Source organism: Ptychodera flava, chromosome 14, assembly GCF_041260155.1.
Source record: "Ptychodera flava strain L36383 chromosome 14, AS_Pfla_20210202, whole genome shotgun sequence".
In the NCBI taxonomy this organism is placed as follows: Eukaryota; Metazoa; Hemichordata; class Enteropneusta; family Ptychoderidae; genus Ptychodera; species Ptychodera flava.
The window spans coordinates 38,639,739-38,655,298 of NC_091941.1; the positions used below are offsets into that span (position 1 = coordinate 38,639,739).

Consider the following 15,560-nt stretch of genomic DNA (forward strand, 5'->3'; position numbering starts at 1 on the left):
AATTGTGAACTTCGAAGATAAACATTAGGTCTCCGAAAGGTTGGCGTGATGCAAATCCCGCTGCCAAGAGTAGAAATTTTACGTCAACAATTTGTAAATTCGCCTTCGTGTGACTGTTTAAGGGGCTATCGATAACGCAAACTTCATGTAGGCCTATGTCAAAATACTCTTTAGTGAGCACACTCTGGAATAAAATGTCGCTCGATCTCTGACTACTATGGTGTTCTGTAATGGAAAAGCCATGCTGAAGACGCCGTGTTATACACGTGGATAAAGGTGTACAGAAATACACATGATTCTATCTACGTTTCTGAACATAGCCTTGTTTGTACCGTAGTCCATTCGAATTCCGGATTTCACAATTTTTATTGCGGATTCAACCCTCCCTCGATACAACTGCTTATCGCAAAATTTACTTTACGTTTAACAGTTACTACAATTTTGATACCGGAGAAACAAACTGAGGTCTCACCTCATCGCAGGTGAAACGAAGGAATTACGTATGCTCCGCATAGATCAGTATTATGATCGACGCTCCCTCAATGGTAGAACGAATGTTTAGTGTTCTTGTTGTCATGACAACTGCAGCGTCTTCAGGTCACATATTACTGCTAAGCGAAATGCCGTCGATAGTACGCGATGAGAAAAATAAACGAGCTGATAGCATTGGTTCAAATGATCATGCTGTCTTCCGGTGGGATCGCCATGACAGCACTGTTTGCCAAAGCCGAGCAAGACTACACAACATAGCCATTCGTTTCAATCAATATGAACCGCTTTTATTGAAAAATGAAATATGCCAAGGAGAATCTGACTCGGAACATTGAAATAGTCAACATTGGTATAAGTGTCGTCAGCAATTTTATTCAATTGAGATGTTCAGCTCTACTCATTAATTTTGATGTTGCTATGATGAGACACGCACACACACACACACATGAAGAGCTCACTGGGTGTGTAGGTGCAGGCTGACGACTGTATGTAATTAACACAGAACTGATAATGCAAAAGAAATATTCTGTCCAAATGACAAGACCTTAATGAAATGTCTGTCTGGATTGGTAATTATTTTGGTAGAATGGCAATAAATTTTAGTGCCGTCGAAATAACAAAGACGTTTCGGTTGATTGCTGTCGGTGAAACGGTTGGTTCATGAATTTTGATGCTCAGCATCAGTGGAACGGATTATTTATAACGCTCAGTTTCCATCACTTTTAATCATAGATTTTATTACTCAATATCGGCCGGTTTTCGTTCTTATTTGAACTGTACATACAAATAGATTAGGCTGACAAATTTTAATTTGGCGACTTTAGTCATTACTTTTAAAAACACACTTGACAAGTACAAGACGGACATCGCTATTTTAGTTATACCGTCGAACTTGCTGTTTGATTCGAATGGATACAGCTGTACTCTGTTGATGGCCATTGAACCGCGTATAAAGTACAGTCTTATGAAGGTTAATATCATGCGAGACCGCACGTAGCGCCCTACCATGCACTGCCGGAAACACCCTCGCTAATTCTTCATCTAAACCATTAAAAGGCTTTCTAACGCCCAAATGACTCACAAAATAACATGAACTGTCTTTGTTGAAAATGGAAATCAATTAAAACGTTCACATCTATTGGATAAATGGTGTTAGCATAGAAACGAGCTGTGTTCCCCGTCAAAAGTCAGGAACGGTGACAAGACTACATCTAACAAAAACGTTTTGTATTTTGTTTGTAATGTTTCATGTACATTAAGTTAAGATTATGGCAGTATACATATGAGCGTAATTCGTTTTCCATATGTATCACAAAACAACGATTATAGACAGATAATCGGATTTATATACATGCAGTTGTAGATTTCATAATTTCAGGTGTAGACCGCCCTCTACGGTGAATAGTCTCCCTATCACACGGGATATTTTGCATTGTCTAGTTAAGGCCATCCCAGTTGTTATTACATCAGCTTATCAGTGTTGTTTATTCAGAACAATGTTTCTAACAGCCTTCTATGGATTCCTCAGGATTGGGGAAATCACCACTAAGAGTAAACATGACGTGGGTGGTGTCATTCGGTTCAATCAGTTGCAATTTAAGGGAACCTCAGGTCGACCTCAGTCAATGACATTAACTCTTTCCAATTTTAAGCATAGCAGACCGGGCACAGCATTTGTTATTTCATTTCAAAAGATTGATGTGGCCGACCTTTGCCCTGTACAGGCTATGTGGGATTTTTGCCGTTTGAGGGGAGTGGAGCCTGGCCCACTTTTCTGCTTGCCAGGGGCGTTAGGCATTGGACGATGTGATTTCACAGAACAGCTTAGGCGTTGTATCGTTTTTTGCGGTTTTGATGTAAGTAGGTTCAAGGGACACAGTTTTCGAATAGGGGCAGCCACGCAAGCTGCCGCAGATGGTTTGTCTGACGCACAGATCCGTGTGTTAGGCAGGTGGAACTCTGATGCATTTAAGAGGTATATCAGGCAACCAGCAGCTTGGTAGCTTTTTGAACAGAAAAATAAAAAATGGTGCTCTGCACTCATATATAGGCCAGGCAGGGGCCGCTATATATGGGTGCCCTTCCTGGTTTGATCATTTCCTCATTTCTACATAAACCAGGTGAGAGCCGCCATACTTAGATTTTTAGCATTGTTGTTAACCAAAATAGTTAATTTTCTTGAATTGCGTTAACTTGTTTTGTAATTTCACCAGGTTTTACCTTCGCTTCTGGTCATTTTGGGTGGGGCGGCCACACATGTGGCTTGTGGCGTTTTTGAGGCCCACACCTTTGTGGTAGATTAATATGTGCCTTTTCTCCAGTGTTTTACTGTTGTGTAAATTTTTTCCTCGCCAGTTGACCTTTGACCTTTGCCCTCCTTTGTTTGGGGCTGTTCTGTAGTTTTCTCTCAATTCCAGGAAACTGGCGAGGAATTTTTCACGCTTTCCCCTTTTTTCACATTTCATTAAAACGTCAAGGATACTTGGCCTTTCACTCCAGCTCTTCATTGTCTTGGTGATTGTTTATCTCCCACAAACAGAGCAAAATGACCAGAAGTGGTTTAGTTAAAATGCAGGGATATAAAACAACGATTATAGACAGATAAGGGGTGGACCATTTGATATCCTGGGGGGTGGCTTGGAAGATTTGGGGGAAAAAAAAGATGCCAGGTGGAGTTGCTCGGAAAAAAAATCTGGCTTTAAGTGGCTGATGGAAAAACAATTATGGACCATTGCGACTCGGAAATATAATCTTGGCAATTGTTCGATGCACACTGCAGGATCAATAAAAATACCGCAATTATACGGTGTCGCTAACATTTTATCAGAACTGGTACATACCAGTATGGGTACCAAAGATCAACCAGAAAAACAAGAATGACAAAAGCAAGTAAGGTATGCAACTTAGGTACTGGAGGTCATCTTTAGGAACATACATATCAACTTCTATAGCAATGGGACAAGCAGATCCTACATACATAAGCAAATGTCAACAAAAAATTAGCCAGAGAAGCTTGACAAAAAGAAAAGGTGGGAGAGTGGGGAAAAAAGAGTAGGAAAAAATATAAAAGGGATCTTTTAAAAAAGAATGCTACCTCATCAATCTTCTATCCCCTACCCCCTCCTGAATATCAAATGTTCCACCCCTTGGTTGACCATGTTTACATAAGACCAGCTGGCAGTATATTTACAACTTTGGGATGTTTTAATTAATGCTATGAGTGCTATTATTCAAATGTAAACAGCACTTAAATCAGTTACAGATAGTGAAATTCCTTCCACTGTGGGGGGATTATGACATCTGGAATTATCCTGGATCCAAATTTCTCATCAGTTCTTGTGTGTCTTACATGCGAAAGTTGCAAAAATTGGTTCACAATGAAAAAATTTACCTCAGCTCTGTTTTCAGGATCAAATTTTACTACAAATTGATATTAAACGAGACAAAATTATTTTCACAGCCTTCGAAACTGTCTAACAACAAATCCTTGGTTGGTGTAGGTCATTTAAGGTCACAAAAGAAAATTACCTAAAATATAAATATTTGGGGGTTTCCCAACACTTTGAGCAGAAAATTTATCTAATAACATCCCTCGGGACTTTTGTACCAAATTACAAAGCTATCAGACAAGTATTTTGAGAACAAGTTTTCTTGACCAAATATGACAAAATTGTCTTAAAAATACAAATTTGTATATTTCAGGACAATTTCCACATATCTAACTATTGTCATCCCTGGACATCTGTACACCAAATGTAAAAGCCGTCTGTCCAGGGGCTTTAAAATGAAAATATTTTTTACGATTTTTTGACCAAAAATAACAAAAATTGCCCCAAAACAGTAATATTTCCAATTTTGTCGTAATTTCAACAATTAGAAGGGTAACACCCTTGCAAACATCCAATCCAAATTTGAGAGCAATTGGGCTAGCGGTTTCAGAGAAGAAGAAATTTAATTAAAATGAGAAAAATAACCAAAAAATTCAGCGAAAATATAAAATTCAAGATATCTTCACGATATTCATCAAACTGATTTGGATCAACCTTAGTAACCTGTATACCAAATATCAAAGCTATCAGATCAGTTATTCTTGAATAAAAAAAATTTGACCAAAAATTCGGAAAATTGCCCCAAAATTACAAATATAAAAATTTCAATTCAATTTGTATACACTTGACTGATGTCATCCTGAGGAACATGTATACCAACTTTCAGAGCAATCAGATGAGTGGTTTCAGAGTTAAACATTTTTTGACTAAAAACTGAAAAAATTACCTGAAAAATAGAAACATGAAAATTTCATCCTAAATTTTACACATCTGCTTTAGAATACCTAAAGGAACCTGCACAACAAATTTCAACCCTATCTGACCAACGGTTACAGAGTTTTAGCAATTTGCAGGGTTTTTCCTTTTTTCCCCCTCATTTGCACATTTTTGACACTGACAAGTTCATTTGAACAAATACACATCTCCACCCCTAGGTGCACCTGTACACCAAATACTAAGACAGTAGGTTCTGCCGTTTAGCTGTTTTTGATGTGGACGGACATACATACATACATACATACATACATACATACATACATACATACATACATACATACATACATACATACATACGTACGTACGTACGTACGTACGTACGTACGTACATACATACATACATACATACATACATACATACACACATACACACATACATACATACATACATACATACATACATACATACATACATACATACATACATACATACATACATACATACATACATACATACATACATACATACATACATACATACATACATACATACATACATACATACATACATACATACATACATACATACATACATACATACATACATACATACATACATACATACATACATACATACATACATACATACATACATACAGACATGCAAATGGCATGCAAATGAACTGATTCAGCTTATACGATTACCTCACATTGGTATACCAAATGTGAGCTAAAAATCAAGCAGTAGCTCTGGAGTTTTACAAAGCATAAACCATTTCAAGCTTGAGGAACAATAACTTAGAATTTATTAAACGAGGAACTGAAATAAATACACAAACAAAAACACTGAAAAATTGTCAAAAGTTACAGCTACTATCACTGTAGCTTTCAGCAACTGAAAACAAGAACTCGTCTGAAGTGGTCTCATTGAGGAAGATTTTCACACTATTTCAGACGGCTTTTCTCTCAGTCATCTCCTTTATATTCTAAATCACTGAATATGAACAATTGTACAGTATACATGACCTTCTGATTAGAGGAAGTATGCTGAAATTGAAATTGCTCACCAGTGTTTTCCAGAAATGTGTAAATCTGAATGTATGGATTTTCTCAAAATACCACAAGAAGAGAGACAGCCTGCCATGAACTTGGTCAAGTGGACTTAGTCAGTCAAGTGGACTGTTCAACTTGCTAATATCACTCAAACCAGGACACTTGTCACACAATGACATATTTTTTTCAAGCACAAGTAAATGCCATAAATGTACATGATTTTACAAATATATGTAGGATACCATCACCTCTTCTGATGACACCAGTGATGTTCTCAGAAAAGTTTTCACTGTAAGTTTGTTAATGCTTAATGTAGAACTCAGTAATCAGATTGTTTGATTTGTATTTTCAGTGTGTTACCCATGGTATAAATAAGATCTATAAACTGATATTTTTGTAAAGTGGATCAAAAATGTTCATGTATTTACATATCTTTATTTAGTTTCTTGAATATAGTCTGTGTGCGATAGAACAGCATCTTGTTACTGGTTGTGAAAAACCAAGCAAACAAACATTGCACCGAAATTTGGTAAAAAAAAATATATCTCGAAGAAGGAAAGTGAAAAAAAAAGTTGCCAGCATATGCCCTGTAGAAAAAAAATAATTCATGGTGAAGCAGGTGGGAAAAAAATAATGGCTCTCCACCAATCTTCCAAGCCCCCCCCCCCCCAGGATATCAAATGGTCCACCCCTAATCGGATTTATATACATGCAGTTGTAGATTTCATAATTTCAGGTGTAGACCGCCCTCTACGGCGAATAGAGCTCCTTTCATTAGTGCCTTAGAGGGGGGTCACAACATTGCTCTGCCTCTTTTGGATCACACGGCCAAACAAGCAGCTGGCAGTTTGGTTTTTCGAACAATTTTATCCTCCGGCCTCCACCCCACCTACCTCCATTGCTAGTCATAGGTTGGTGTTGGCGTTTTTGAGGCCCACACCTTTGTGGTAGATTAATATGTGCCTTTTCTCCAGTGTTTTACTGTTGTATAAATTTTTTCCTCGCCAGTTGACCTTTGACCTTTGCCCTCCTTTGTTTGGGGCTGTTCTGTAGTTTTCTCTCAATTCCAGGAAACTGGCGAGAAATTTTTCACGCTTTCCCCTTTTTTCACATTTCATTAAAACGTCAAGGATACTTGGCCTTTCACTCCAGCTCTTCATTGTCTTGGTGATTGTTTATCTCCTACAAACAGAGCAAAATGACCAGAAGTGGTTTAGTTAAAATGCAGGGATATAAATACATCTATACATACGAGGCATGTGTACGTCCAAACCTCCATGAAATCAACATATTTCTTACATACACACCTTGTTCGTTCTCTGCAAGTCAATAAAACTGGCTGATACTTCACAAGCCATGAGCAGTCCTCAAACTTAACCTTGTATCATTCTCGCACGTTTAGAATCAACAACAAGTACAAGATCATGTCTTACTTTCAGAAATACAGTAAATTTAATTCTCCATTTTTTCGATTATTCAATGAATCATGTCGGTAGACGTCAAAGATAATGTTACCTTGCTCACAACACCGTTTATCTATGTTACGTATTCATGCTATGTGTTTAGTATGTATGTATGTATGTATGTATGTATGTATGTATGTATGTATGTATGTATGTATGTATGTATGTATGTCTTGCTATTGTGTCATACTTCTTTGATTTGTTAAAATATGTTGCTGCATAATTATATGTTGCTGCATATCTAAGACTGCGTGAAATACTGTCAGCCATATCAGTTTTCATCAGAGATATCCAGACACTATGCTGTTACTATCAGTTATGAGGTCGCGGTGTGCCATGGAATGGAACGTAAAATTAAATGTCCATGGCAATGTTGAACAGGTCTTCAGCGTATGCAGTTTGAAAAGATCAGGGCCGGAATAAAAGTTGTAAAATAGACCAAAACGTATATTTTGTTAATGTAAACAGGTGTAAAGGATAAATGGAGATTGAGATGAGCGGTATGAATTGCTTTGTCGGTGATAAAGGAATTCTACTCCTGATTAAAATGTTCTAAAATGTATATTTCTCTCCCGCTAGGTTGTACAAGCAACATCCAGAATATCAGGATCTGTTTATCGAGTTTAAGGACATGTCGGAGGAAAAGCTCAGAAACAGTCTCAACTTTGAGACACAATGTGGCATTATTATGAACGTTTTCGACGAAGCAATCACTGGTCTCGATGACGTAGATCATGTGATCAATTTACTGACCAAACGAGGACGTAAGCACGCCAAGTATGGAGTCAAACCTGAATTTATTTCGGTGAGTTTCGGACGTATTTTCATATCATGTGTCCAGACGACGCAAAGGTACCAAAACTGACACTTTCTTGTAAAAAAAAAAAATTCTGCATTCTGCATATTCTCTGTAAGGACATATATCATAGTACGACAGTGTGTCATTCACTCGGTGTAAAAAGTATAAGAAATAAACCACACACAGGAGCGACTACACCACGTGATTTTGACCAGTTCACGACTTACGTGCACGAGGGATAGCGAGTACGTCTATAGAGTTAACTGGTCAAAACAGTTGCTTTTGTGGTTTTAATGCTTTTACTTGTATAAATATAATATAATGTAATATAATATAATATAATATAATATAATATAACATAATATAATATAATATAATATAATATAATGTAATTAAATGTTACATGATATGATATGATATAATGTAATACAATATAATATAATGTATTATAATATGATAAATATAATATGATGTAAATTTTGTCGTGTCGTGTTGTGTCGTTGCATATCTAGTCATAACAGTTTACTTTAATTCTCTAACTGAGATCACGCGTTTGTTCTAACTCTTGTATATCATGAATATAGTACAGTTATTTTCGCGTTTCAACCAATCAGATAGCCTTTTTTCCCAGTATTTTAGTGGTTAATAATAATAATAATAATAATAATAATAATAATAATAATAATAATAATAATAATGATAATAATAATAATAATAATAATAATAATTATTATTATTATTATTATTATTATTATTATTATTATTATTATTATTATTATTATTATTATTATTATTATTATTATTATTGTACTTGGGCCTCAGCCCAAGTACATTTGTTTTCATTCCGTGGGAAAAAACTGTAAGGTATAACCATTTCTGGCTGAGACCAGGGAGGGCAAAATGTATTGGCTTCATCTTTCTTGGCATAATAAATGGCGTAATGATGTTAACTGAATGGAAGTGCTGCTCTCAGCCAGTCTTGAATAAGTGAGATGTGAATATAAATGCTTCTCTATCTGAGTTTTTGCCACAAAATCTTCTGAATATAATCAAAATGTGCATCGAAATGCAACAATTAATGCACCCTCCGTTTCCTAAGCGATGGCACGACCCTTGCTACACCCACTGGACGAGCCAAAGTGGGAGGGGTAATTTCGGTTTGGTCGAACAGGAGGGCTCGAGACCAGAATTTAACATTTAAACTTGAAACATGTTTAATCACTGACAAGATGTGGATTAGTGTTAATCAAAGAGAAAGTTTGAAAAGGAAAGGTTTATATCCCGGACACAATGAAAAACATTACGACTGGAAACTGTACCCCCGGTTGAGAATAGTAATGCCCACAGCGATGGAGAACACTTATCCTTGAGCTGAGAAAACCAGACCATCATTTCGAAATAGAGCTGCAGATTCGAGAAGCTAGTTAAAAATAGCTAGGTACACCCCAAAGGGTGGTTTCGAGTCTTGAGGGCAAATTTCGCCTCCTTCATTTAGAAATCGTACGTTTGTTTTTCCAGGGGAACACATCATTTGACACAAAATTTGCATGAAAAGGGGTCGCCAGTAAGCACGTGGTCAAATCTGGCATAAGAAACAATATGAAATGTTGGGTAAAGCCAGTCCAAAATAAACTGATTTGAACTTTTGTGTTTTGTAATTTATACCACTGCAGTAACATGACTTTTTTTGACAACATCACACAATGTATAACGTTTTGAAACGGAATACTCCGACGTATTCTGTGTCCCTTTGCTAAAAATACGGTATGCCGATTACCATGTAAGGAGATGATGACGTCAAGACAGATTTGTAGTGCGTTTGGTCTTGGATGCTGCACGAAGTTTTGTCGAGGTAGCTTGTGTATTTATTTCCTAAATGGGAGATATTAGGGTCGATCTAAAAGAAGGCCGAAAAATGTTATGATACTCTAAGCGAGCTGAACTCCAATGCGGATGGTTGGATAATTTGGAGGATGTCTAGACTGATCTCGTCTCATTAAGATTATTTGGCGGTCAGTATTGAATTTCAACTGCGTCACAAGTTTGCGTCGAACGGTCAACGAACGATATTTTAGAAATCTGGAGACATGGCACATCGCAGTTTTATTTTAGTATTTTATATTTTACAAAAGATGTAAGAAGCAATGATTTTGTTGAAAATTCTGAAAAAAATATAGGAAGATTTGATCGCGAACACATTTTCACTTGGGGTCAACTAGCTCTGCGTACGATGCTGTGTGTTCCGCTACAGCTAATCGCCCCGCTCACCACAGCCCTGCAAAGACCCGTACGTTGGGTCGGTGACCTTCAAATCCATTTTGGGACTTGACGTAAAATGCCAAATTACTGCCGAAATTCAGCGTTCTTGGGCCCAAGTCGTATCCCAGCCTACCTCAGCTACTCGATCGCTTCCAAAAATGACAGTCTTTTATTCACTTCTCGTAAATAACCGTCGATGTCGGCAACTCTCTCGCTGGCCCTGCGTACGATGCTGTGTGTTAGCTGTAGCACATAGCATCGTACGCAGGGCTAGGGGTCAACATGGGGTCGCAGCCATGTTGCCTCAAAACTTATTTCTGTCTGCACTCAAAACTCAAAAATGTCGCATATGAACCTGAAAAATCGATGTAATTTTGTCAAACTTCGGCGAAATTTCAGCCTATAGACAAAATTTCATCTAGGTAAGGTAAATTTATTGAAATTTGATCGACAAATAATCCTGAGCTTGAACGTGACAGCTCGCCTTCTCCGGGAAGTCATGCATCCGGCCAGCTGCCCATATGGCCGGGTGCATGAGATTGTTTTCAAGCGACGGCGGCAGACCGTACGGGGCTCTGGATATGAACCTACCGCCGGTGTAGCTGTAATAACTGTTGCGTTGTTTTTAATCACCACGGACGAAGTCCGAGGGGACTTATAGGTTTGGTCATGTCCGTGCGTCCGTCCGTCCGTTCACGCCTAGTACCCAACCCCATACAGATGCACGTCGATTTGTGTCACAATGCTATCAAATTTGGCCGTGTCAGAGGACTTTTTAGTTTACACCTCCATAGACTCCCATGTATAAGGCAGTTCTCCATAGACTCGCATGTATGATGCCAAGAAAATAAAAATTTAGTTTCTCATTGTATTCATATTGCCTAAAGGATGCAGTGACACAGTTTTTTTGTCCCCACGGATAAAGTTCAGGGGGCTTATAGATTGGCTCATATCCGTCCGTGAGTCCATCAGTGAATCCATCGGTTCACGCAGATATCTCAGACATTTTGACAAAATATCATGTGACCTTGGTGACCTTTGACCTGAAATATACATTATTGTCCATAACTCAGTAACCACAAGTGCTAAACCTTTCATATTTGGTATGATGGGACACCTTATGACGCCACATATTGTACCCCATTAATTATGTGCATATCTAATTATGAGCGAGCCAATAGAGCAAGAGGTCTGATTTCTGATACTAGTATATAGGGATAAGTTAACAATATAATTTGTTTGACAAAACTTCACGTGACCTCAATGACCTTTGACCTCAAATATACATATTTGTCCACAACTCAGTAACCACAAGTGCTACACCCTTCATATTTGGTATGAAAGGACACCTTATGACACCATATATTGTACCTCATTAATTATGTGCATATCTTATTTTGAGCGAGCCAATAGAACTAGAGGTCTGATTTTTTGTATATAGGAATAACTTAGCAATACAATTATTATGACAAAATGTGACGTGACCTCAATGACCTTTGACCTCAAATATATATATTTGTCAACAACTCAGTAACCACAAGTGCTACATCCTTCATATTTGGTATGATAAGACACCTTATGACACCACATATTGTACCTCATTAATTATGCGCATATATAATTTTGAGCGCGCCAATAGAGCTGGAGGTCTGATTTTTGGTATATAGGAATAACTTAGCAATACAATTATTTTGACAAAATGTCACGTGACCTCGATGACCTTTGACCTCAAATATATATATTTGTCCACAACTCAGTAACCACTAGTGCTACACCCTTCATAAATGGTATGATGGGACACCTTACGACACCACATATTGTACCTCATTAATTATGCGCATATCTAATTCTGAGCAAGCCAATAGAGCTGGATGTCCGATTTTTGGTATATAGGGATAACTATAGGGTAGAAATCTAAATATGCCCATCTAAATATTAGACATCTACCATCGAGAACAAAAGAAATTTGCTGTAATTTGAATATTTAAGGAGTTTAAGCAATTCCCGCTATAAATAAAGAACCCCTGCCTCAAACTCCACAAAAGTTGCTAGACATATTTTGCCGTTGTCATGCCATTGCTTCGTTTAATAACCAGTTAATCAAATGCCTCATTGACAGGAGGAAATTCAAGACCATATTTGAATAGTAGTATATATTGTCCTCAAAATTACTCTATCACGGCCCAAGTACTCATTGCCTTCAGCAATACTGCCTTGTTATTATTATTATTATTATTATTATTATTATTATTATTATTATTATTATAAAAAGCCGTTAGAAATACATTGTACTAGTGTACAGCGTTTTATGCTATGACACTGAAACCGCAAGGTCAAGGTCATACATGGAATTCATATTCATTGTTAGTCATATTTGCTATCTTTCTGACCTATATCGTCAGCCAATATCGTCACTGAATGTGTTTAAGACTTAATTATGCAATTGCTGCACAGTCTACACGCATAACAGGCTGCTGTCACGGTATTCGATGGTGAATGAATATTTCTAATACCGCCTGTGATGCCTGAGAATCGATGAATGGTTCTACTCCGGAATAAAAGGGACGCGATGCGTACGCCGTTCTACATACTCAGTACGCCCAAATAAGTAGGACAGACGGGCGCACAGACATCGAGGTAGACATCCAAAAATGTGAAGAGACGATTACAATATTAATACGTGTAGCTAGCCATGCATATACATGAATGGACTGATTGATTTCTTGATTGATTGATTGATCAAAGAAAATAGAGTTATTGGATAAATGAGTGTTTCTATAAATGAATGATTAACAATCGAATGAATGAATGAATGAAAGAATGAATGAATGAATTAAATTCAGTAAACCGGAACACACAAATGAACATACATTTTCCTGTAGAGAATATGACATTAATTGACGTAAATAAAATTTCACCGCCATATATACACACACACTGAGATATATATTATATATTATATATATATATATATATATATATATATATATATATATATATATATATATATATATATATAAGGCTAACGTATCATTCAGAAATATGAAATTAAACAGGTCAATGACCTTTCGACACTTTGTTTTCACTATACAGGATATAAAAGAGCCCTTCCTACATTCCGTCGAAGATCTTCTTGAACACAGATACACAGAGAAGATCGCAGAAATATACGCATTGATAATTGACTTCATAATTGATTATTTCGTTCAGGGTCTCAAGGAATCCGCTGGATAAGAAACTGATTGAGAAGCACTTTTGAACCGCAGACTGTCCGCTTTACCGGATGACAATTTATACTCGGCTTGTCCGAGACTCTGATATTATGCAAATAGGTTTTTACCGACATCGCTAATATTTACGAGAGAGCATTTCGTGATGACGTGTTTGAGAAGTTCGCCATTTGTCTTGCGTCGAGGCACCACTTGTAGTACAACATTCGACGTGATGTAAGTGTGTGACGTATTGCATTTGACCGATGTGAAAGAGGACAATGAAGAACAGTGATATACAGTAATCGCTAGAAAAGTCGTTATTATCTTTTCATGTTTTGCTTGGATTTACACAGTGTTTTGCAATAATGTTTCCAGCCGAAAATTATTTATTTTGTTGATATCATGGATGATGCAGCGATGGAACAAACGTCAATACGTTTACCAACAACGGATGTCTTAATCGACTGCTGTTTGGTTCTCAGAAAACATTTCTGTATCTTAATGTTACTTAATTAAAGTGTATGCTTGTCTTGAAATGAACTTCGAAGGGCATATAACTGTCAAGAAATTAGCTGCTCGATCGTCGATGATTTTTGTTTTGGTTTGTTGTTTATAATTCCTTGCCTTTTCATGTAGGAGTGTAACTGAGTATTCAGTCGTCAAAGGACTACGCTATTTTCTACCAGTTGGACGTTTTGAAATCTGTCATTCTCAAAACAATTCAAAATATGCTAATTACAACTGTAGATTTTTACTAGCCGATATGTTTGAGATGTGTATAATAAATTATGCCATTTTTGTACGCCAATGGACAAGACACAACCAAAGTAATTCAACGGCCAGAGATGGTTAAGCTTATGAGCTTGTGGAGTAAACTGATAGTAATTTGGCAAAAGAAGACGATATAAAGTAAGATCGTTACATACCAAGAGATGTCATACAAGAAAAGTGACAAAGGCCACAGTGATCACTAAGGTCCGGCCGGAATATCTCATATACCAAGGGAAGCCCGCCCTCAACGGTCACAGAGCCATGCTCGACGAGCTGGATCACGGCATCTTTGTGTTCTACTGTAATTTGTAACACCAAAAGGTACTCATACTACGCTAATGGGTGTATTAGAGTTCGATCTTCAATATACCTTTGACTTAACAGAGATATCACTGCTGATGTTTGTGATGGGACATCTTTGCTGTTCGATTTGCGAGCGGACAGACAGACTTAGCCTCTATAAATCTTTATTCTATGAATTTTCACAGGTTGTTAATTGATTCGGGCTGTATATAAAACCATTAAGGAGAAATATTACGTGGTTTGCGGTAAAGTAAACAACTACAAAATAACTGAGATTTTATCATTTTTCTTTGTGTACTTTTGACCCCTGACCGCTAACCTCAAAGTGTACGATGACACACTAAGTCCAAATCTGTTTAGGTTCATTATTGCTGAATTGTACCTTTTCCACTTGATTATTGATTGAATTAAAGAACTCTCACTATAAATAAACATCCCATGTCCTTTCATTTATAGTTTTCTTCTTATGCTATTTTGTTTCTCAGTAGATGTCAGTGATCACTTTTGTTCCGTAGATCCAGATCACTACCCACAAACACTGAGTTTGAAAACCTTCATCTGCAGTTTTCCATCCTCCTATGTACGGGAAGTCTTGTAATTATTATCTGTCTACATGACGTCATGGACGAACATTACGAATTAAAATGTCTAGTGCAAGCAACATATATGGGTAAAATCTTAGAAGATAAGAATAGTCGTATCGCAATACATGGTACGATTGTCGTTTATTTTAGCTATCAGAAATGTAGTGGAGAGAAAGAACTCCGAAAAGATGCTGAGGTCTACTTATAAGAGGGATTATTGAGTCGCGAGGTCAATGTCACAAATTGAAAACGTGTGAACATGCTTGAAATTCTCAATGGTGATATGAGACTAAACTGACTTCGAGAATTAAAACTTCAGTGGCCCTCGCCCCGATGGGTACAGTTATCCCCTAAAATTA

At 37.2% G+C, this 15,560-nt stretch overlaps 1 protein-coding gene across 2 annotated transcripts in view; it reads left to right on the forward strand.

Moving 5' to 3' along the window:
* Positions 1-15,049, forward strand: part of LOC139150410 (globin-like) — a 59,066-nt gene extending 44,017 nt beyond the window's left edge. For both annotated transcript variants that reach the window (XM_070722764.1, XM_070722765.1), the window contains exons 3-4: positions 7,853-8,078; positions 13,425-15,049. In XM_070722764.1, the coding sequence (XP_070578865.1) occupies positions 7,853-8,078; positions 13,425-13,565 (367 nt within the window). In that variant the 3' untranslated portion in view covers positions 13,566-15,049. The remainder of the gene's footprint in view (positions 1-7,852; positions 8,079-13,424) is intronic.
* Positions 15,050-15,560: the final 511 nt, after the last annotated feature.